At 41.3% G+C, this 22107-nt stretch overlaps 1 protein-coding gene across 1 annotated transcript in view; it reads left to right on the top strand.

The window, feature by feature from the left end:
• Positions 1 to 6903: 6903 nt before the first annotated feature.
• The window catches only part of MMP20 (matrix metallopeptidase 20), a 45271-nt gene continuing 30067 nt past the window's right edge, over positions 6904 to 22107 (top strand). The window contains exons 1-6 of the mRNA XM_037151874.2: positions 6904 to 7029; positions 8204 to 8329; positions 13171 to 13418; positions 17862 to 18010; positions 19778 to 19903; positions 20718 to 20879. Of these exons, the coding sequence (XP_037007769.2) occupies positions 6904 to 7029; positions 8204 to 8329; positions 13171 to 13418; positions 17862 to 18010; positions 19778 to 19903; positions 20718 to 20879 (937 nt within the window). The remainder of the gene's footprint in view (positions 7030 to 8203; positions 8330 to 13170; positions 13419 to 17861; positions 18011 to 19777; positions 19904 to 20717; positions 20880 to 22107) is intronic.

The raw sequence follows: 22107 nt of genomic DNA, 5'->3' as shown, positions 1-22107 counted from the left end.
TTCCTGCATCTGTGGCTGCTCCAGACTTGTCCTGTACCATTCTGCTCACTTTCTGCCTTCTTATTTTTGCCAACTGCAGTCCAGCTCTGTGCCCCAGAATCTCATTTCAGTCCTGCCCATTGGATCTGCAACTTGGGTTAGAACTTTCTTATCTCCTGGCTTTCACCGTTGGCCATGGCTCACCCAGCGATGACTCCTGGCCGCTGCCTTCCTGTTCCGGTCGTCAGAACTGTGGGTGAGCAGTACCCTCCAACAGACAGGTCTATGCCCACCTTTTCTCTCCCATCTCCTAGAGCTGCCTCCAAGTCACCTTGTGCCTGAAAATACTTGCAATTTCCTAATAATAGATACTCTCTGACATTTTCCCATCCCATAATCTACTCAGCTTGGAATTCCTCCCTTCCCATTTCCCTTCACCATTCCCCCTTGTCGCCTCCCCCATCTTGCTGGTGAACTCGAACTCTCCCTTAGCAATCAACACTCTGCCGAAGCCCCGCCCCCTGGAAAGCCCACCCTTCTCACTGTCATTATCAGCAGCCCAGGCAGAAACAGGCTCTTCCTCCTCTGCCTTCATTTGGACCTTTAAGTACCTTTATTATCCACTCATTACACTGTGAGATATTTTTAGTTAACATTCAAGTGTCTCACTGGAGACTCTAAGACCCTAGGAGGCAGAAATGGGTTTTTATTTACCTTTCGTACCTAGAACATTAAGCCCAGTGGCAGCTTGTAGAATAAATGTAAATGATTTAGACTGAGTACACAGATGAACATGGGCCAACAAACGCACTCATAACGCAGGCCGCTGAGTCCATCCTGCAGATCTCCTGTTTTCTCAGACACAAACTAAACCGAAGGATACATTGATACAGTCTTTCAAAGTTTCACTTACTGTTTTTAAAAACATATGTTAGCATTAAAGAAAAATTTACAAGAAGTTTAGATATAAGGTCTTACCACCTTAACACTATTGTTTTCGGTTCTCTAAGTCTCCTTCCCAATTTTTTGCCTGTATGTACATACTTTACTTTCGCAGACACAAAACCTAATTTGTCTAACTTTGTATTTTGATTTTTTAAATTAAAACTGTTCTCTTAATGTTTGATGCATTGCTATTTTGTTTCTCATGACTAAATTATGTAACATGGAGTTGCTGTAACATATAACCACTTCCTGATTTTTAGACATTTAGGTTGTTTCCAAGCTTTTTGCTGTTTTAACTAAGCATAAAATAAACATTTTTGCTTTTATTCTTTTAAGTGATTTTTTAAAAATCATTCTTTAAAAAGTTTTAGGAAGTGAATGGGGCTCAAAAAGTAAGAACCCTTTTATGTTTCTTGGGATGTATTGTATAATTACTTTCCAGAATGTTTCTACCAATTTGCAATGTCAAGACACATTTTTTTTTTGTCACAAAATATCAGGTCCATTTTTATCAAAGATCTTACTCCAAGTTCTCATTCTTATTTCAGTAGTAAATTTTGAGCCCCTAGAGTGTAAAAACAGTGTCTCATATCTTTGTATTTCCAGTGTCTAAAAAATAATTGATGCTCAGTAAATACTTAATGAATATATGAATGTATATAGGTATATTCATATAGATGGGTGTGTTATATAGAGATGGGTAAATTTGAAAGAATCATCCAACCTAACTTCTCCACACACACCCTGACCCCAGGCAGAAGGCAGAACCCCACATAACTCAATCCCTTCTAAATGAAACGCATGGGCCTCTGTTCTAAGATCAGGCTTTCAGAGGTCGGTTTACAAACGTCTTTAATAGCTCATTTTAATGCTAACAGTTGCTAGATCAAGCAGTTATTTATTTTCTTCTCTCTAACAAAATTCATCTGGGATACAGGGTAAGTCTGTTCTCCTCTCTCCTCTCCTCTCCTCTCCTCTCCTCTCCTCTCCTCTCCTCTCCTCTCCTCTCTCTCCTTCTCTCTCTCTTTCTCCTCTCCTCTCCTCTCCTCTCCTCTCCTCCCTCCCTCCCCTCCCCTCCCCTCCCCTCCCCTCCCTCCCCCCTCCCCTCCCCTCCCCTCCCCTCTCCTCTCTCTTTTCCTGCTCTTGGTGAAGATAACAGGTAAGTCAGCTTCTAAATAAGAGCTTGCCAGACCCTCCCTGAGCTTCTAATTCTTGTTTTCTGCGTGAGATTCTGAGGGTAGTCTTTGCTTTAAAATATAATATTTCTTTCTTCCGTTTTTATCCCATCAGATTCTAGCATATGTTTACCTAGAAATTCAGAATATCAATTACTGTTATTCTCTAGTCTTAGAAATATCTAAACTTTCAAAAATAACACCCTTACAGAATAGAGTGTGGTATGGTTTACAAGTTACATAAATGAACACTTTCTAAAGGAGATTCGAAGTCAAGTGCACGTCCCGGAGGAATGAGAGAGAGAGAGAGAGAGAGAGAGAGAGAGAGAGAGAGAGAGACTGCGGTGGGCCCGATGTCAGCTGGCGGCTGACTGCTAGCAACCCACCTCACTGGAAGGCATTCTTCCAGGCTGTGAGTAAACTCCTTGTAAATCCAGAAATGTCATCATTTATGAAAGCTAAATTCACTGGAGATTGAAATATACAAAGCAGAATCACAACTGGATCGTTAGCGATAAGAAACATCATGATCAGTCAGGGAGCTGGGCAGCCTGGTTGGCGCCCCTTCATGGAAGACAAGACTCACAGGACTGCCCGAGAGCGGCTTGGCAGGTGAAGCCAGCCAGGTGGTCTCTGCCTGCCAGCCAACCAGAGCTCAGTGTCCCCGAGGCCACTGTTTGGCATAGGCACCAATGTGTCTATGTCTCCTATGACTGTCCAGAACACAGACTTTGAATTCTAACAGATCTGTGTTAAAATCTTGGAGCAACCACTTAATATCTATATGTATATCAATAAGTCTTTACTTCCCTAAGCTCAAGCTTCTTCACTTGGAAAAATGAGATGTTTTAAAGTTGTGTGAAAACTGTGCATGAGGTGCTTGGCTGAGTGGCTGGTGTCTAATAAGGGTTTAATAAGTTTGACACCTAAGGATAATGCTACACACCTTTGAATCATTATATGAGTTGATTTAACACTTATCCCTCTGATGGCAATCTTGTGCTCCTTATTCCTAGGTTTAATCACTCACTCATTTATGCATTTACATAGTCAACAACACTTTACCGAATACTTATTTTGTGCCAGACACTGTCTGTCCTATGTGCTAAGGATGCTGCTGTGAAGACAGAAGTCTTTATCCTTATGGAGCTTAGTGATGAAAGACAAACAACTAACACATAAATAATATATAGTATGTTCAATGTGTACAGTTACCAATGTAATGCTTTATTTTTTCCCGTAACTATTACTTTGATCAATGGTCAACTAATAAGCAATGATATCTTAGAAGAAAAGGCCATATATTTATTTTCATTATTCCATCACAATATTTTCTAGAAATAAATAATAAAAAAACAACTATGAAATCTCTTTCATTTGTTAACTGAACTGAGCATTAAGCAACCATTAGCCATTTTAATCCTCTCAACAGCCTTCTGAAATAGACTATCTCTTAAGATATCGTGAGATTATACCCTTGTGACCAAGCGGGAGATAGCTGAGGAGGTTCCACAGATTGTGGTGGACACTTTCTGGGTGTGTTTTTAGTTTGTTCATTGACTTCCCTGCAGCCAACTGTCTCCCAGAGAGGAAACTGGGGGTCTCTATGGAATGTATCCTGCCTCCTAGGATGGAGGCCAGGTTTGGAGGCCTTTCTGCTTTCTGCCTCTGGACATCCAGTGAGGGCACCTGACACAGACCCAACCAACAGACTTTCCCACTGAAGCCTGTGACAGCTGAGGGAGTGAAACAAACACAGCTAGAAACAACAACCTATTCGCAGTGGCCATGGACTGTCCGGCCACAATATTACCCAGTAGTAACATAACTGTGGCGAACTTGTAGCACACCCCATCATTCTTTCGACTTTGTTCCTGTAAACTCCTCATAGTCATTGACTTGCTTTGATATGATTTTTTTAGGTAGGAATGACTTGGATTTAAATTTCATACAAGAATAATAGAAAGAAAGCAGCCTTTGCTCCCCTGTGAAGAGAAAAGTATTAGGAAAAAGGAAACACGTAGTGAGAAATTAATGGCTTGAGTTTGTCACTGTTTTTGGAAAAGTTCCAGATGTCGGCTGGCACAGACCTTGAGCTAAAATTCATTCGTACTAATTTTAAGTGATTTGTGAACACAAATTGCTATTACTCTTTGGTTTTTGCATTTAACCACTGCGGTGGCATAGTTGGAATATTGGAGTTGATTACATTCACGCATTAGAAGAGTGGACACTAGAACCTGGTGGGAATATCTATACCACACATTTACCAGTAGGCAGTTATTTACCTCAGTCTGCTTCTAAAAGTGGGATTTAGCACACTCTTCAGAATTCCAGAGGTGAGGATGTCTTCTCTCTGTTGGTCCCAGTGTTTCTTACTGTCATTCCTTTCACTCAAATGCTACTTTCCCTGTTTGTTTTGCACTGTGGTTATTATCTTGAGTTGAAACAGTGGTTTGGGGAGAAAACAGAGGAACAAGATGACCAAGTAGAGAAAAGTTTCAAGGATTCAGTCCTTCTTCTTCAATTTTGGCATCTGCTATAAAGGTGTATTTAGCACTGCAGAAGACAGGAAGGCATATAAATGCAAACTTTGAAAGACCATTGTAACTTTCTTTCCTTATACCAGAAAGTGACCATGAGGATGTGTTTGTTCATTTATTCAGTCACTTATAAAACAAACTTGATTGTGACTTTTCTATCAGTTTTCAAAGTAGCCTACAATTTAGTGAATAGAATCAGACTACTAGATCTGTGGTTTTCTTTCCTTTTTCTCCTGAGAATCCTGTGTGGTGTATCTCAGAGTACGTGACAGAGATGATGTTCACATGTGCTACAAACTCTTGTTGAGAACTGGGGTTTTTCACTAGACCCTATACATCAGCTGTAACTCCACCATTTTCCCTTTCACACAGGAAAATATATCAGAATGCAACAATTAGAGCAAGAGAGAGACAGAGAAAATCACTGTGGGAATAACCTTGAATTTAATATAAATGTGAAGGTCATTCACATACTTTCAGCAATTTATCATTTTGCCCACTGCTAGTCCCCTGGGGCTCTTGACCCTGTTAACCTTCTGCACCTGGCCCATCAGTCCTGCTCTGCTCATGCCTATCTTACTGCCTACTACACTTGCATGGCTTAACAAGTATTAGTAATAAACTATTTGCAACAGACATCACAAATGACTTTTAAATACCAGGTATGTCACCACTAAAAATAACACTGCTCTGCATGGTAAGGGCATCTGTGACTGGAATGTTGTTGGCACTTTGAATACAATTTTTCATTCTGTCCCAGACCCCACAATCTGATTTAGTCAACTAATCCAGTGGTTTTCCAACTTTAGCAAAGCAGCAGAACTGCCTGCAGGGCTTGTTAACACATAGACGGCTCAGCTCGGCCCAATTCCCAAAGTGTCTGATTCATTAAGTCTGGGTGGGGACCGAGAATTTGCATTTCCAACAAGTTCCCAGAAAATAGTGATGCTGCTGGGCCAGGAGCCACAGTTTGAGAACCACTGATGGAGTCATCCATTCATCTATTAAAAAAAAATTTTTATTAAAAGCCTACCAGGTACCTGCACCAAAGTAAAAAGATAAAGTGAATATTATTTTATGAGAGCTAATATCTAATGAGCACTCTGCTAAGGGCTTTCCTATGACCTGATTTACTACTTTATGACAATTCTACACAGTAGGCCTTTTTCCCCTTTTTTACAGAAGAGAATACCACATCTGTAAGAGAATAAGTAACCAGTTCAAAGCCATCTGAACAGGGTTCTGAACTAGAATTTGAACACAGGCCTATTCAATGTCAAGTTGTGCCAACAGACACCATGCTATACACTGTGCTACCCCTGTAACACTAAGAAGCTTTCACACAGCATGATTGTCAGTGTTTTGCAGATTAAAAGAAACAAACAAAAAAAAACCTCTCATGTTCAGAGAGGTTAAATCACTTGCCCAAAGTTACACAGCCCAGAACTATCTTAAACAAAATGTACCATCAGTTCGTCTGATGCCAAAGTGCTTTTCCCAATGTAACACTCTAGATCACGATCAGTCTTAATCATAGCCAGGGAAAAGAACATGATCCCCAGTTAACCAGAGTGAGCAGAAAACGAGTAGTTCTGTCTAATGTCCTGATTAACTAAGATGTATCTGTTGTGTTAACTTTCTTTCTAACAGTTAATCAGTTCACTTCCCACCCTAAGTCAACACAGTACAAAGTAATCCTTCCCCGATGATTCAGGATCATAACACCCCACAACCATCATTATGGACAGCATTTGTTACTGAGAAATATCGAAGTGGGTGCAAAAGACACAGATGACTGGGCTGAGTGAGTCGGGAGCCCAGAATTACTGAGGACAAATTAAATTACATTCTTATCATTTACCTTTTTGATAATCAAAATAGAAAAAGGCCCTCAAACTGAGACTAATCAAATGATTCAGTTTAGATAGGTTTTACTTTTTATTTTCAGATAGGTTTTAATTAGTCAAGTTTACCCCAATTTGTGTACGTAGCTGACCAAATTCATTGAAAGTGACTGTGTATCTCCTTTTATGATTTGGTAAAGTGCAAAGAATGAAGCTTTGACTGACTCCCGTGCACTGTCGTGTTACCCCATCATCAGGGAGAGAAATGAGCTGTATAATTACCTTCTGAGACATGAATCATCCTTGCTCTGAGGGTCCAGACCTGTGTGACTCTATAAAAGCAGCTCGAGGTCGAAGTGCAAATGTGGACTGTCTGTCATCCCGAGGCTGCTATAATTACCAAGCTACCTTGAGGAGATGAAGGTGCTCCCTGCATCTGGTCTCGCTCTCCTCCTCATCACGGCTTTGAACTTTTCCACTGCAGCCCCCTCCCTATTTGCAGCCACCCCCAGGACCTCGAAGAACAGCTACCGCCTCGCACAGGTTTGTGAATCTTTGCAGAATCCCCTCTTCCTTCCCCTGCCCCAGAACACTAAAAGGGGGTAACGAGGAAATAAGAAAAAAAGTCTGTTGAGTTAAAATCATCTTATAAGTCCATTGAAGTCTAATAGATACTATCTCCTGTGCAACCAAGACTGATGTCTGGTGCACATTCGGTGTACAGATTGCATGACTAAATCAATAAGTGAATAATGGGTTACCTAGGTACTTTGCTCTGTGGAACCTGAGGTGGCTTGCAAAAAAATATATGCAATACAAAGAGATCAAAGAAGTATTTGAGGAATAATGTAAGAGGAAAATGAAGGCAGAAAAATAGAAATTGAGGTGGAAGATTCACACATAGTGCTGAGCTTCCTAGCAGCACACTTGTACTCTGGGAAAACTTGGTCAAAATCTAAAGTGAACCAAGTTTTTCCTGGGTGCCTATCTGCTTCTCATTTCAGAGTCTGCTTTCCTCTCTAAAGCATATACCTCAAGTAGCTTATTTACTTATACTTTCTGTATTTCTTTTTAAGAAGTCCTTCCCAACTGACTGTTAGAAGGGATCTAATACCAATCATTTATATTAGAATTTTTGCAAAGGCTACATGTGACTCAAACTGATTTAGTGTACATATATTCGCTTCTAAGGGTTCTTTGCATTTAATAGGAAGATGGCGATCTTAAACCTAGAGAAACAAATCTCTAGTGGTGGAACTTCCAACATTAGTGAAAGCTGGGTGGGTGAGATGTTTTTGCAGCAGAGCCTCTCGTTCAGGAGTCTGTCAAAGGATAGCACGTCTGCGATTGCCAACCCGCCTCCCAGATGCTTTCCTACCTGCCAGGCTACACCTGTGTACTGCTTCCATGGTTGCACTGCAGAGCTGATTTTCACCTATATAAACGTCAGCTTGGGCCCACTGTTTATCCCACTGGTCTATTCTAATTGGTCGGTCCCCCTGCCACACCAGTCATTAAACATTTTGAGTAATATCAGCCCTGCACATAAACAGTACAGTGAGTACCAAAGTACCGGCCTGTTGAATTAAACTTCCTTCAACTTGAGCCCACTTTGAAATGAATTAAATTCAAAATAGCATATCTCAAACACCAGGGTCTGTTTCAAATTGTCTGGCACTGGTGCACCTAGCTTTGGGTCCCTCTTCCCCGACTGCAGTTTTCCCTCACCCAGCCTCGAGCCTCTCTGATTCGGAAACTTCAGAGACTTCGTGACCTCCGGGAGGAGGATCACGCTGTGGCCAGAACTGATAGGAGGTGGGTGAAAGGTGTGATTCTGGTGCAGGTTCAGACAAACTGTGGTCATCAGCAATACCAGCCACACCTATCCCCTTACGTATCACCTATTTCTGCTTTTGTACCAAAATGGAGTATGCAGAACCAAAAATATTAACTTTAAGCCCTGTACAGAAAAAATTAGCTGAACCCTGAGCTGTCTACACAGGAATAAGGCTAGAAAGTTTTGGGAAAAGCTCTCCTTGCTAGGAGCTTTTGGAAAGAATTAGGCGGCCTTGGAATGTTGGGGATCTTTAGTGATCCCTTACTTCCTTTCCTCCAAAATAAGTCAGCTCTTGTCAATTTTCCTTATGACATACCCTCAGAAAGACCTTTATCTAAGGACCTAGAAAACTTGTCAATACCTTGCCACCTGGCAAACAGCACCTGCTCTGCCTTCAACGGCCCCAGTCATCAGCTCTGGATAAAAGCAGGTGCCACTCTTCAGGAGACTAGAATGATCTGGGCAAACCTCTAATGTGGATCCCGGTGACTAAAACAAAATTAATGTCCCACCTTAGAGTTTATTGAAGCATATAACAACTTTGGTAGTCTTGAAACACAACAAATAAAACAACATGAAAACAAGCACTTTAAGTTCATTTATTCAGCAATTATTTATTGACTGCTTATTTTGTGCTATGTGCCAGGGTTGGTTCTAAGTTTGGGATAAAAGTCAGTGAGCAAAACAAGTAATGTCCCTGTGCTTACAGTGCTTACTTGGGGATGACAGAGCAGGTGGGGAGGTGCTGGAAGGAGGTAAACAAGTAGCCAATCAACAAATGTCCAAGATTATTTCAGAAAGTAATAGGCGATGCTGAAAAAAAAAAACCAATCAGGTTGATAGAGAGTGGCTGGGGCAGGGTGGAACATTTTCACTGGGGGTGGTTCAGGAAGGCTTCTCTGAGGAAGTGATATTTGCGATGAACCTCAAATAGATGAACTACACAAAACAACCAGTCACGTGAAGCTCTGGAGACAGAGCAGTCAAGGCAGAGGAAGCAGCAAATGAAGCCGCTCAGAGGGAGTGGAGGCGGGGCGGAGGGAGTGACGGAGCAAGGGGCTAGTGTGGCAGGAGCTGAGAGACCACAGGAAGAGGGTGCAGGGCGAGTCCCAGAGACGGGCGAGTCCCAGAGACGGGCGAGTCCCAGAGACAGGCGAGGCCAGCGCGTCACCTGGGGCCTGGGAGCTCCTGTCAGGATAAGCAGCAACCACACTGTTCGTTTCTAGATCACTCACTACGAGAGAACCAATGGTTTCTCATGCCTGGAAATCTAAGACAAGCAACATTTCCAACCACCATACGCTTCTTCTCAAACCCACAAACACAATAATCTATCATTGAAAAGATGAACAGGTTTTTAGTTGATCTGTTTAATGTCCACTTATACCCTTTAAATTCTGATTTGCTGATGAACATGAAGGCTTCAAAAAGGATGGATGATAAGATGCTTACTTAGTCTTAAATCAGGGTGTTATTCTACTTTTTGTTTTGTTTTTTAAAAATTAGTGATATCAATACAACACTTAAAGCAGGTTGTTAAATTGTACTTGAAAATAATGTAAACTGTCCTGGCTAAGTGTCTCAGTTGGAGTATCATCATGTGCACCAAAAGGCTGTGGGTTTGATCACCAGTCAGGGCACTTACCTAGGTTGCAGGTTCAATCCCCACTTAGGGCGCATACAGGAAGCAACAGATAGGTGTCGCTCTCACACTGATGTTTCTGTTCCTCCCTCAATCCCGCACATACCTCCCACCCGGCGCCTCTCTGAGGCTTCCTTTCTCTCTAAAATCAATAAACAAATCCTCAGGTGAGGATTAAAGTAATAATAATAATAATAGTAATATAAATGTTTATTATCACATTATTATGAACTCATAATTAAAGAAAACAAAAAATAAAAACCTTCCAAATACAAATTGTTAAATTCAGGGTTTTCTTTTTAAGATCTTATCTATTTATAGAGAGAGAGAGGAAGGGAGAAAAAGAGGGAAAGAAACATCAATCTGTCATCTCTCAATATGCACCCTGACCAGGGACCAAACCTGCAACACAGGCATGTGCCCTGACTGGGAATGGAACCAGCCACCTTTTGTTTTGCAGGATGACACCCAGCCAACTGAGCCACATTGGTCAGGGCAAATTCGGTTGTCTTCACTACCATTTCAATTTCTGTGCATGAAAACTTCTTAAGATTATTAAAATATTTGGTTCCTACCTTTCTCAGTGATTACCATGCCACAAGAAAATGTCTATTTTTATACTATTTTCATGAACATCATTTTCAAGAGTTACAAATATTCTAGAATGTAAGTGAGTTTTAACTTAATGATTTCTTTTGTTGGACACATAATTTATTTCCACACGAATAATGTTTCTCTGAGCATTTTTGTACAGCAGCCTAATCAAAAGGATTATCTTTTTCAGAATAGATTTCCAAAAGTGGAATTAATGAATAAAAGAGTGTACATTTCAAACTGTATACTCTTTGATACATTTAAAAGCATTTTCACAGTGAGGATCCCATTGGATGCCCACACTGCTGTGGTCAGTGGGACAGATAACAACCCTATTTTACAGATGAGAGAGCTGAAATCAAAAGAATTTAAAGGAATTTCCCCAAACTTTTTAGACCTTGGGATCTATCACACAGCACCAAAAGTTCTCACAATTCCCTTTCTGTGACTTAGCCAAAATAGAAAGAAACGTTAAAGAAACCATATCTTGAACCTGATCTTGTGTTGAAGCACTCCTGACTCCTGAGTTCTGATCCCTTAATTCTCAGGAAGGACACCAGCAAAGTGCAGTGAAGGAGGAGTGAGGGGAGATCTGGGCCACGGGCGTGCTTGGACGGACCCAACAGGACTCTACTATTTCTGTCTATCGAATGTTGAAAGAGAAGTTGAGGGAGGATCGCCTGGGCCCCTAAAACCCTGTGATTTTAACATTGGGGGAGGGAGAAGGGAGGGGGCAAGTGGGGCAACTCTGAGGAGTCCTGAAACCTTTGACCCAATGTCACAATCAGGTGTTGAGCCAATAGCAGGCAAGTGTTGGAATTAACACAAACACAACTTTAACAGCACGGTTATTTGCCTAATTGAACGTTTGACCCTGAAAAGTATGCCAAAACCTTGTCAGTTACTTTTGCAAGAAAGTTCCCAGAATGATTTAGGCTCTCAGAACATCTGATAATTCTTCAAAGGACAACAGTACATTACCATACAGACCTACCTCAAAACACAAGAAAAATTCCAAATAAGCAATGCAACTTTACACCTAAAGGAATTAGAAAAAGAACAAACAAAACCTAAAGTAAACAGAAGGAAGGAAACAATTAAGGTCAGAGCAGAAATAGAAATTAAAAAAAAACAACAAACAGAAAAGATCAATGAAACCGGAGTGGTTTCTTTGAAAATACAAACAAAATTAACAAACCCTTAGCCAAACTCAACAAGAAAAAAAGAAAAAGAGCCCAAATAAATAAAATCCTAAATAAAAGAGAAGTAAAAACTGACATGACAGAAATACAAGAAATCATTAAAGAATACTATCATTATATGCCAACATTTCGACAATCTATAAAAAAAGATAAATTTCTAGAAACATATAACCTGCCAACACTGAACCAGAAAGATACAGAATATATAAACAGACCAATTACTAGCAATGAAATTGAATCAGTAATCACACTCCAAACAAATAAGAACCAGATGGCTTCAAAGGTGAATTTTACCAAACATTTAAAGAAGAATGAATACCTATCCGTCTTAAACTATTTCAGAACATCAAAGAGGAAAGAACACTTCCAAACTCATTCTACAAAGAAAACAGCAGTACCCTAAGTCTAGTATTACTTCACACGAATAGATTAAAATATATCTAACAAATTTCCTATTCTTAGACATTGAAATTGCTGCCAATGTTTTATTATTCACATATATATAATGTAAATAAAAATATGCATAATTTATGTAGAATACAAATGTATATGTGATATATAAATACTATTTATAGACAATAAAAATATATAATATATTGTCATATAGTATGTATAATAAAAATGCATATATAAACCTTTATCTGTTCCGTATTTGTCTGCAGTGAGTTGGGTGAGAGCAATTCCTGGGTCAGCAGCAGGCTCTGACTCCACATTCATGGCTCCGCTTCACTCATTTCACCTAAACAGCCATGAAAAAGGGTGTCAAACGATATATGAAAGGTCTAAGCCTTCATGTGCAAACGAAAATTTTAGAAGGCACGTTTAATTTCACTTGTCTCGAGGGACAAAGAACCTGTCCCAGGAAACCTGCTCCCTGGAAACAAGTCCAACTACAGGAACGGAACATACCTGAACTGAAGAAAAGCCTCAGTAGGAAAACAGATTCTCTGTTAAGATAAGAAGCTGAATATAAAGCCTCTGAGAGTTAAAAACACTGATGCACAAGGATAATGGGATCCTAATAACTGCTTATCAGAGAAATGGGATAGTCTGTTTTGCAAATTGGGTGCAGATGTCAAAGACAAATAAATGATTCATGGGGAAAAAATGTTCATTTCCCTTCCACTATCTTTCTCCCTTACAGTCCAATTGTTGTAGGAAAATTATAAAACACAGGTGAGCAAAAAGTAAATAAACTAAATTTGTCACTGCCAAAAGACTACCGTCGTTAATAATTTGGCAGACTGTATATCTTTCTAAGCTGTATCTATGCAAATATAGCTAAATTTTTTCAGAAATGGAAGTACACTCTACACAGTATTTTTCCTTACATCCGGAAGACACTGCCGGAACGTGATTGCTTCCCAGGGACTGTGCCGTTGGGGTGTCAGCCTGCCTTTCCCTTTCAGGCCTATCTCGACAAGTATTACACAAGGAAAGGAGGGCACCAGGTTGGTGAGATAGTTGCACGAGGAAGCAACTCCCTAGTTAAGAAGATTAAGGAGCTGCAAGCGTTCTTTGGCCTCCCAGTCACGGGGAAGTTGGACCGCTCCACAATGGATGTGATCAAGAAGCCTCGCTGTGGAGTTCCCGACGTGGCCAACTACCGCCTCTTCCCGGGCCAGCCCAAGTGGAAAAAAAATACTTTGACATACAGGTAATGAGATCTGAGTCTTTCCAAATTCATAGAGAAACACCCTCTCTCTTTTCTTTTAAAAACCCTTTTGATTTGTATAAATATCATGACTCATCATAACTACAAGAAACAATAAGAACTTTTAGGTCCAATCTTTACACAATGACAATGGAGATTCACCAGCAAATGTGATCGCAGGATTATTGGAACAGCTGGCTATCTCAGGTATTGCAATTTTAACAATTAGAGACAAAACCTCTATTTTTAAAGAAAAAAAATTTAGTCTGGGGTTAAGAAACTGGCAGTATCAACCAACATTCTTAAAACAACCTGTTCTCTCAGAAGGGTATGATAAAACTCACTTATCAATAAATTGTTTTCCAGGATTTAAAAAGTCATTTATTGATGACTTATTAAGTATCTGCTACAGGCATTCAATTTTGGAGGTAATTTGTCCTTTATCTGTCCACTCTTAGCCCCAGGCTCCTCCCGTTGCTCCTCTTTACCACCCCCTCCACCTCCAGACTTCCTGGTCATCTTGCCTCCTGCCCATGAGCAAGGATCCTGTGTAGTCCGAGGGGACATGCCCAGTCATAACCTCACCCTCTCTGTGCTCTAGGTCATCACACAGGAATTCTTTCCCAGCAACCCGGTCCCCTTTCTGGGGCCAGCACAAGCTTCCTCGCAGGTCTGCCTGAGTTGGACCATCCCCGCTGCCCATCCTTCTGCCTGAGGGTGGGTTTGGAAGCAGGCAGAGAGCGCTTGGATCTGTAGGCCTCATGCATGCTAGACGGACATTGGAAACAGGAGAGCAGCTCCCATTTCTATTTGTTTGCCCCAGGCTTCGCAAACGTAGGAATTTTCTTTCCAAGTAGAAAAGCAAACCAAGCAGAGCCACAGGGTGTGGAATGTGGGCGGCAGGGCCTCAGACAGAGCGGTGGTGGAGAGCAGCCCCAAGGGCAGCTTGAATTTGAGGCAGAGCAGTTTGGAATTTAACCCCCGGGCAAGGAGAACAGACCAGGGTCAGGATCAGATTTCACAGTCTGGATGAGCGCATCAGGTCGAGATCTGGGCATGGAGAAAGAATGGGCTGTTCCATAGTCCCAGCAAGTGGTGTGCTGGAGCTGGCTACTGATAGCTCACAAGAACCAATCCCTAAATTTTCTGCGATTTTGCAGCCAGTTAGTTGATAAGTTTCCAAGAATTTTGTGAGCTGGTTAGTAAACAAAGCCATTATTAAAAATGAAATGACATAAAAAATAAATTATATGAAAAACAATGGTAAGCAAAACATTGCTTTTTTAATTTTTAATAAATTTTATTTAGTTATTTTTCAAGTACATTTTTTTAATCTATTTCTCCCATCCCACCCCCCCCTGCCCCGTCTCGTCCCTCCCTCCCATTCCCACCACCCCCCCCCCCCCCCACCCCCCCCACCCCCCCCACCCCCGCCGTCCTCATCCCTGTGTCTTTCATACTTGTTCCTCAAAATCCCTCCCCCTTTTTCCCCTTAAATTCCCTTCCCTCTCCCCTCTGGTCGCTGCCCACTTGTTCTCTATTTCAGTGTCTTTGTTTTTATTCTGTTTGCTTGCAAAACATTGCTTTTTAATTATTCTGCTACATTTATCTGGGTCCCCAAAGTCATTTACTTATATTTTATTTGGTATCACGAAAATGATGTGCCCTTGCTCAATTCTTCCCAACTTTGTGTTCCGCGTGGCAAGTTGGCAGCTTGAAATGAACTATAATGAGAGTGTTTACAGTATGAAAATCTGCAAACCCTACAAATCAAGAATTTTCATCATACAGCCGATTGTTAAACTGTACTAGTACAACCGTTAGTCCCGGAGATCAATTAAGGCCCAAACTAGGCCACTTGTTAGCTGCTATGAGCTTATGAGTCCTGGAGGTGGCGCTCTGAACACGATTATAGGTCGGCTTCAGTTTAAGAAACACAAAAAGTATTTGTTCCCCCCTGGAAAAACAATGTATACAGACTTGAACACGCAGTGATTATGAGATGATTAAGGGTAAGACAGAAAAAAATTATATAAACCCATGGAATCTTTTTCATCACTTTATTAAAATAAGCTGTGTCATAGAATTTTAGTCCATGAATATGCGCAGCAAAAACAGGTCTAGATCAGGATAACGTGGGACGTGGAGAAGTGTAATACATTCTTGTGATAAGTTGGCAGCCCCCAAACCCCCTCTACACCCTCCCACTGCCCATCCAGTCTTGCTCTGCCCCGTCACGAGAGACTTAGTACTCTGTCTATATGGCTGCTGGATTCCAGAACAACTTGTTATAACAGAGGGTTTAAAGACAAAAATATCATAGTGCTTATGTGCATAGCCTTTGGACTCAGACAGAACTGGGCTCAAATACTGACAACTCATAAAGTGTAGATTATTATTATTATTAACTTCTAAGGTGTGAGAATTAGATGGGATATCACGTTAAAAAGTGCTTAGAACAGTGTCTAGCCCTTAGTCTGTGTTCACAGAATATTAATTATTATCACCATTGCCTTACTGATCTCTTGACCTTGGGTCAGGACTCCTCTGTGTCATCTTCTGGGGCCCTTCCTGTCCCTGCCTTCTCCAGCCCAGCACACAGTCTGCTCAAAGGTGTGGCTGCCTTGTCAATAAAGTGAGACAAATTCAAGGTACTGATTGCACAGAATTGTGATAAATCAGATTCTAGTTATGCCCTGGGCTTGGCATATTTTGAAAGCATTAAATGGTCCCCATAGGGGTCCTTCTGGTTTCCCCCCTTCAACCTGTAGTGTTGAGCCCCAACCCCTGGAGTTAAAGATCTAGTTTCTCCTCTCCCCAGTGCTGAGTTGCTGAGTTGAGCTTTTTACTATCTTCTCTGTGAGACCTGGTCCCTTTGGGGGAGAGGGGCACAGGGTTACCTCTATTGGTTTCTGGTTGCAGGTGTATCATCTGCATCAGATAACCTAGGATACTTGCAAAAATGCAGATTTCTGGATCACACCTGGACATTCAAAAATCTTTCTAGGTAGTTATCATGGGTCCTAAAATTTGAAAACCACTGAGGAGGCCCTAATAACTACTAGTTTTTGTCCATGAATGCATCTATTCATCAGGTATATTTGCTAAATACTCACTACATGCAAAGTACTGGACTAGGAGCTGGAGAAAGAGAAAGAAACTAGGCTCCGTCCTGCTCTCCAGGCTGGCTCTCGCAGACCTGGCTTCTCATTCTTTTTTTTTTTCTTTTTTTAAAATAATGTATGTTATCGATGATGCCATTACAGTTGTCCCCTTCCCCCCTTTATTCCCCTCCACCTTGCACACCCCCTCCCACCCACATCCCCCCACTTTAGTTCATGTCAGTGTGTCAGAGATTCTTTAGATTCTACATTTCCCACATTACTCTTGCCCTTCCCCTGTCTATTTTCTCCCCACTGTCTATGCTGCTTATTCTCTGTAACTTCTCCCCCCTTCTCCTCCTCCCACTCCCCTGTTGCTAACCCTCCATGTGATCTTCATTTCTATGGTTCTGCTCCTGATCTAGCTGTCCTCTTAGTTTGCTTTTGTTTTAGGTGTGGTTCTTAATAACTGTGAGTTTGCTGTCCTTTCACTGTTCATCTTTTTAATCTTCTTTTTCTTAGATAAGTCCCTTTAACATTTCATGTAATAAGGGCTCGGTGATGATGAACTCCTTGAACTAATCATTCTTTACCCACTATTCTATCCCTGCCCAGGTCCCAGGGAGAAGTGCCTGCCTCCAGCCCCTCTGTGCACGCCGCCCAGAACCCATCCCCCACCCCACCGCATCCCACCCTGGGTGCCAGAGCAGCAGGTGTTAGGGCACCACCTACTGTCTCTCTCTACAACCCTTTGTCCCCCCCCCCCCAAAAAAAAATCTTTATAGTTTTCTGCCTGCAGATGTCATTATCACACCAGGGTCTGACAAAAGACTCAAGCTTTTTTCAGTTCAGGTGAACACTTCCTCTTCTAAAATGCATTATTTTAAGACAACAAATATTCCCTCATGGCCCTGGGGAAGTCCTGATGGCCTTTGAGTAAGAGTTTGCTCAAACTCCAAACTCCACATTTTTATTTTTTTTAATTGAAAAATTTCAGTCCCTTATGTGGAAAAAAAATCTCTTCTCAATTAAAACCACATTAGGGAAAATGCACTTCTTGGTACTTGTAAAGTTCTACAGGTATTAATTATTCTTCGAAATTAGTTATAGTAACAATGAAAGACAGTTTCAGCACCAGATTATCTTAACTCTTTCTTCACCTTATTTTTCTTATTAACATGGTTCAGTAATTTAACAAATATGAAAGCAAAATAAGAATGTTTTGAAGGAAAAATTTAAATTGTAGATTTATGTTTAATATTTAAATTTTTAGTGAAAACTATAATTCTTGGCTTCTTCACTTACCGTTTACTAAAAGAAAAATGTGTTCCTTCTATTTTCACAGAATAGCCAAATACACGTCTTCCATGACTTCTGCGGATGTAGACAAGGCAGTAGAGATGGCCTTGCAGGCCTGGAGTAGCGCTGTTCCTCTGAACTTTGTGAGAATACATTCAGGAGAAGCAGACATTATGATATCTTTTGAAACAGGAGGTACTGTGGTGCTTCTTGGATTTTGTCTACTAATCCAGAGGAGAAATGTTCTAATATTATTCCTTCTACAATACTTAATCCAAGTGATCAGCACAACCCTTCTGCACAAAGTAGTGTGATGGGCAGAGGTCAAGATCATGGCAACATCATGATCGTCATCAAGACAGAAAGTAGAACTGGAGGCATTCTCAGCTTTTTTTGCCATCATTAGGCTGAGCTGTAGAACGGACTCAGTATCATCAGTTTTCACTGTGGTTTTGCCTCATTAGCAATAGATTCTGTCTGATTTAGCTTTCCCATTGGTTGGGGGGCCATATGATTTCATGCTAGTCCCATAATGATGTTCGTTGCTTCATAATCCCTTCCATGTTAGCCAAGAATCTTCCATCTTGAATCCTCACTGAAGGAAACAAATTTTACTGTGGCCCTGACAGCTTTGCCCTGCAGCAGTGGGCAGGAGTGTGGCGTTGCTGTCTTGCGCCCACTTGCAGCCTACTTTGAGAATCACCAGGCCTGTCTCCAATTGGCCCCCTTTCTCACTCCCCATTCACCCTGGTAAGGAGTAGAGGCATAGCTTTGCACGGAGATCAGTAGAGCTCTTTTCAGAGAAATCTTGTCTAGCTAGTAGACAAAGAAAAGGCTATGAAATTACCTTCTCTTCTTAGCTTCTAATAGGCCAGCTAAGCGAGTGCCACTGCCTCTTACCGCTTGGAAAGCATTTCCAAATGTCCCTCTGATTTCAAGTCTCGATCTTCATTTTAGTTCAATGTCACTGGGGAGAACCATGCTTAGAAGCTGAGAGAGAGAAGATCAAGCAAATCTGAATATAAACCCTGCAGAGATGGCCACCCCCAGTAAAGTGGCAGGACCGTGTGGCCCAGGGCAGCTTTGGGGGCCATGGAGTGAACACATTCCAAGCCTGTGCCCTGTCCCCTAAGTTGAAATACATGCTGACTAGGACTCTGCTGCATTTCACTAGGTGCCTCAGCACATGCAACCCGGCTAAAGTGCACTGCTTCTAAACCTGGGAAATGACACACCAGAACTTTGTTCTGTTGGTTTTTAACAAGTGTACTGTCACGGAAATCCTGAAAACCTATGACATGTAGCTTCAACACCATCCCTTAATTCATTCTTCCTCCTTTTCGATTAACTTTGTCATGAAGTGTTAATTAAATATAGATAATAAAACAAAAATATATGACGCTTTAAAAGTTAGGAATTTTTAAACACCTTTATTACTTTCATAAGTTTAACACATGCCAGTATATCACAATGGCAGAGAAATTTTTGACACTTCTTTAAATTGTATTGAATTACATTGTGCTGTACAAACAGAAAGCACACGTGTTCAGTTTGCGAGCACTGCCTTAGCTCTATCTCACGTTGGAAGCTGCTCTCCACCGGTGCATTTGCAGTCCTATTGGTGGAGAAGGTGGCTAGCGAATGGCTGGCTGTGCCGTCTCCTTTCGTAATCTATGGCATGGCGAAATTCACAGTGTGCCACACACTAATTGACATATACCACAATAAAAAACAATAACAGAACATTTTTTATGGTTAATGCTTACTATTTTTGAAATATAAAATAGCCTTTTAATTTTTCAGTTGACATTGAACTTCTTATTATCAAAAATGAATACTGAAGATCTATCTATATGAGAAGTATCAGTGCTATTCAGAAAGTTGTCCATTCCCTGTGATATTGTATACCCCTCCAACTGCTAGAAGGACTAAGTGCTGTTGGCATTTCTCCCACTTGTTTAGATCATGGGGATTCCTACCCATTCGATGGGCCCCGAGGGACTCTAGCCCATGCGTTTGCACCTGGAGAAGGCCTGGGAGGAGATACACATTTCGACAATGCTGAGAAGTGGACTATGGGAACGAATGGTATATATGCACAATTCACCATAACCTGGAAAATAGTGTACCTTCTTCTGGGCTCCATCATGAAACCCTGAGGTTCAACGTCCCGAGCCACCCTTTAACTAGGGGGGCTGGCTAGGAAAAACAAGTAAGCCAAAAATCCAAAAGGGAACACCGTAAGGGAAAGATCCCCCCCCTGCTGTGCTCTAGACTTGTCTGATCTCTGGTTCATGGCATATAGTCTGAAGAAGCAGCAATCTCCCCCCTCAATACACAGCTCTGTTGCTTCACCTCCAGAGAATGTACCATTTCTTACTGGTACTTGGAAATAGGCTGCATTCGGAAATAACTTGAGGGAATCAGTGCTCTCCTGAGAAGCATGGTGGGGATGGGTATAAAAGTTCCAGAACATCTTACATGCCACCTGGAAACCTTCAGTGTGAAACGTGTGTGGATAAAGAGGAGTAGGCTGTAATAGCAGGGAACTAGTGAAGCATTTGTGACCTAAATCTACATATTATTACCACGATTATCATTTTGCCACTATTAGCTCTAATTAGACCCTTTTTTATCAACCTAATGAGCATAACTGACAATGAACAAAATTGATTGATTTATGTTTCCCACTTCCTCCACCCCCAAGCCTCTCCTAGCCAATGGGGAAAGAACTAAAGTAAGCAAAACTAAGTGCGAGGCTAACCTACCAACCTTTGAATAATTCAGTTATGAAAAAAAATTGAGTGAACTGTGTTTTGGGTGTAAAGTCTCCTGTAAGACAGAAGATACTGAAAATAAAACCCTGCATTGATGCTGTCTTCTCTTCTCTCATATTGTCTAGGTTTCAATTTATTCACAGTTGCTGCGCACGAATTTGGCCATGCACTGGGCCTGGCCCACTCCACAGACCCCTCGGCACTGATGTACCCAACTTATAAGTACCAGCAACCCTACGGATTTCACCTCCCCAAGGATGACGTGAAGGGGATCCAGGCATTGTACGGTACAATCACTACACTTCTTTGACAACTAACCCTGAGTGTAGTCTCCAGCTTAGAGAAAGTGGACTTTGCCAGGAGTTAGTTACCTGCAGAGGTAAAGATTAAGTTAAAGAACACAGCCCCAACTGTGCCCTCCTGTGAATAGCTTCATATCTGGTATGAATATGTCTTTATTTGAAGATGTGCAATTACATTTTATATTTTTTTCTCTAGAGCATATTGCTCCAACAGTGACTATAGAAAATACAAGCACTCGTGGGTGTTTTTGTCTGTCTGTTTGTTTGTCTGTTTGTTTGTTTTTTGAGTGTAGATCAGGATTTAGACTTCGGGAAAAGATAGACATAGTTTAGCATTCATAAATATGGTGCTTAACCAATTTCAGATACGTGGCCTTATCTTTCTAAAAACAGCAACTATGACAATAATAAGTACATCACTCAGTTGCATAGACAATCCGCAGTTTACAAAAAGAAAAAACACGTCCTGAGTCATCCTGCACCATCCTCATGACCAGCCTGTGGGGTGTGGAGTGTTTTCCTCATTTTATAGCTGAGAAAGCTGAGGCTCAGTGACAGTAAGTATCCAAGACACTCAGAATTATCTCAAGTGTTAAATTCTTTCAACCGTAATAAAGGATTAGTAGAAACTCTATATCCACTTCCTTCGCAGAAAGACAAACCATTACTCCATGAGAAGGAATCTTGATACACTATTAGAACTTAACCCTTTTTCTTTCCTGGATAAAAGGCAGAAAAATCTAGAAACTGATTTTCCCTTAAGACTTGAAGTCCTTGCTCTACAAGAGGACTCACCAGAAAATGCCTCCCCCCTCACCACCCCCCCAACTGTTTATTCTATTATGTATAAGCCAGGGGATGCAGGGAAGGTGAAGTAGTAAGAATAATACACCTTGGCTGCTAAAATAAACATCACCAGGATCTCAGTGGTTTAGCATAATGCACAGTAAAATTGATCTCCTGCTCATGCAAAGACCAATTCAGATTCATGACTGTTGGACAGTCCTGTTCCGCACAGTGACACAAAGCCACTGGCCCCTTCCAGTTTCCGCGTCCTTCACCTCGTAGTGCTCCGCTTCTGTCCTCAGCGGTTCAAAAGCCTGGGGAAGTCATCTTCATTAAAAGTTTCTTGGACTGCAAGTTACTCATACCACAGATGACGCCTTTAAATAGCAAACACCTTCAGTGCACTTCAGCGCCACAGAGTTCTCAG

Source organism: Artibeus jamaicensis, unplaced genomic scaffold (genome assembly GCF_021234435.1).
Source record: "Artibeus jamaicensis isolate MK-2021 breed Jamaican fruit bat unplaced genomic scaffold, CSHL_Jam_final contig_585, whole genome shotgun sequence".
NCBI lineage: Eukaryota > Metazoa > Chordata > Mammalia > Chiroptera > Phyllostomidae > Artibeus > Artibeus jamaicensis.
The sequence above is the reverse complement of the archived record's forward strand: the minus strand, read 5'-3'. Positions and strand labels throughout refer to the sequence as shown.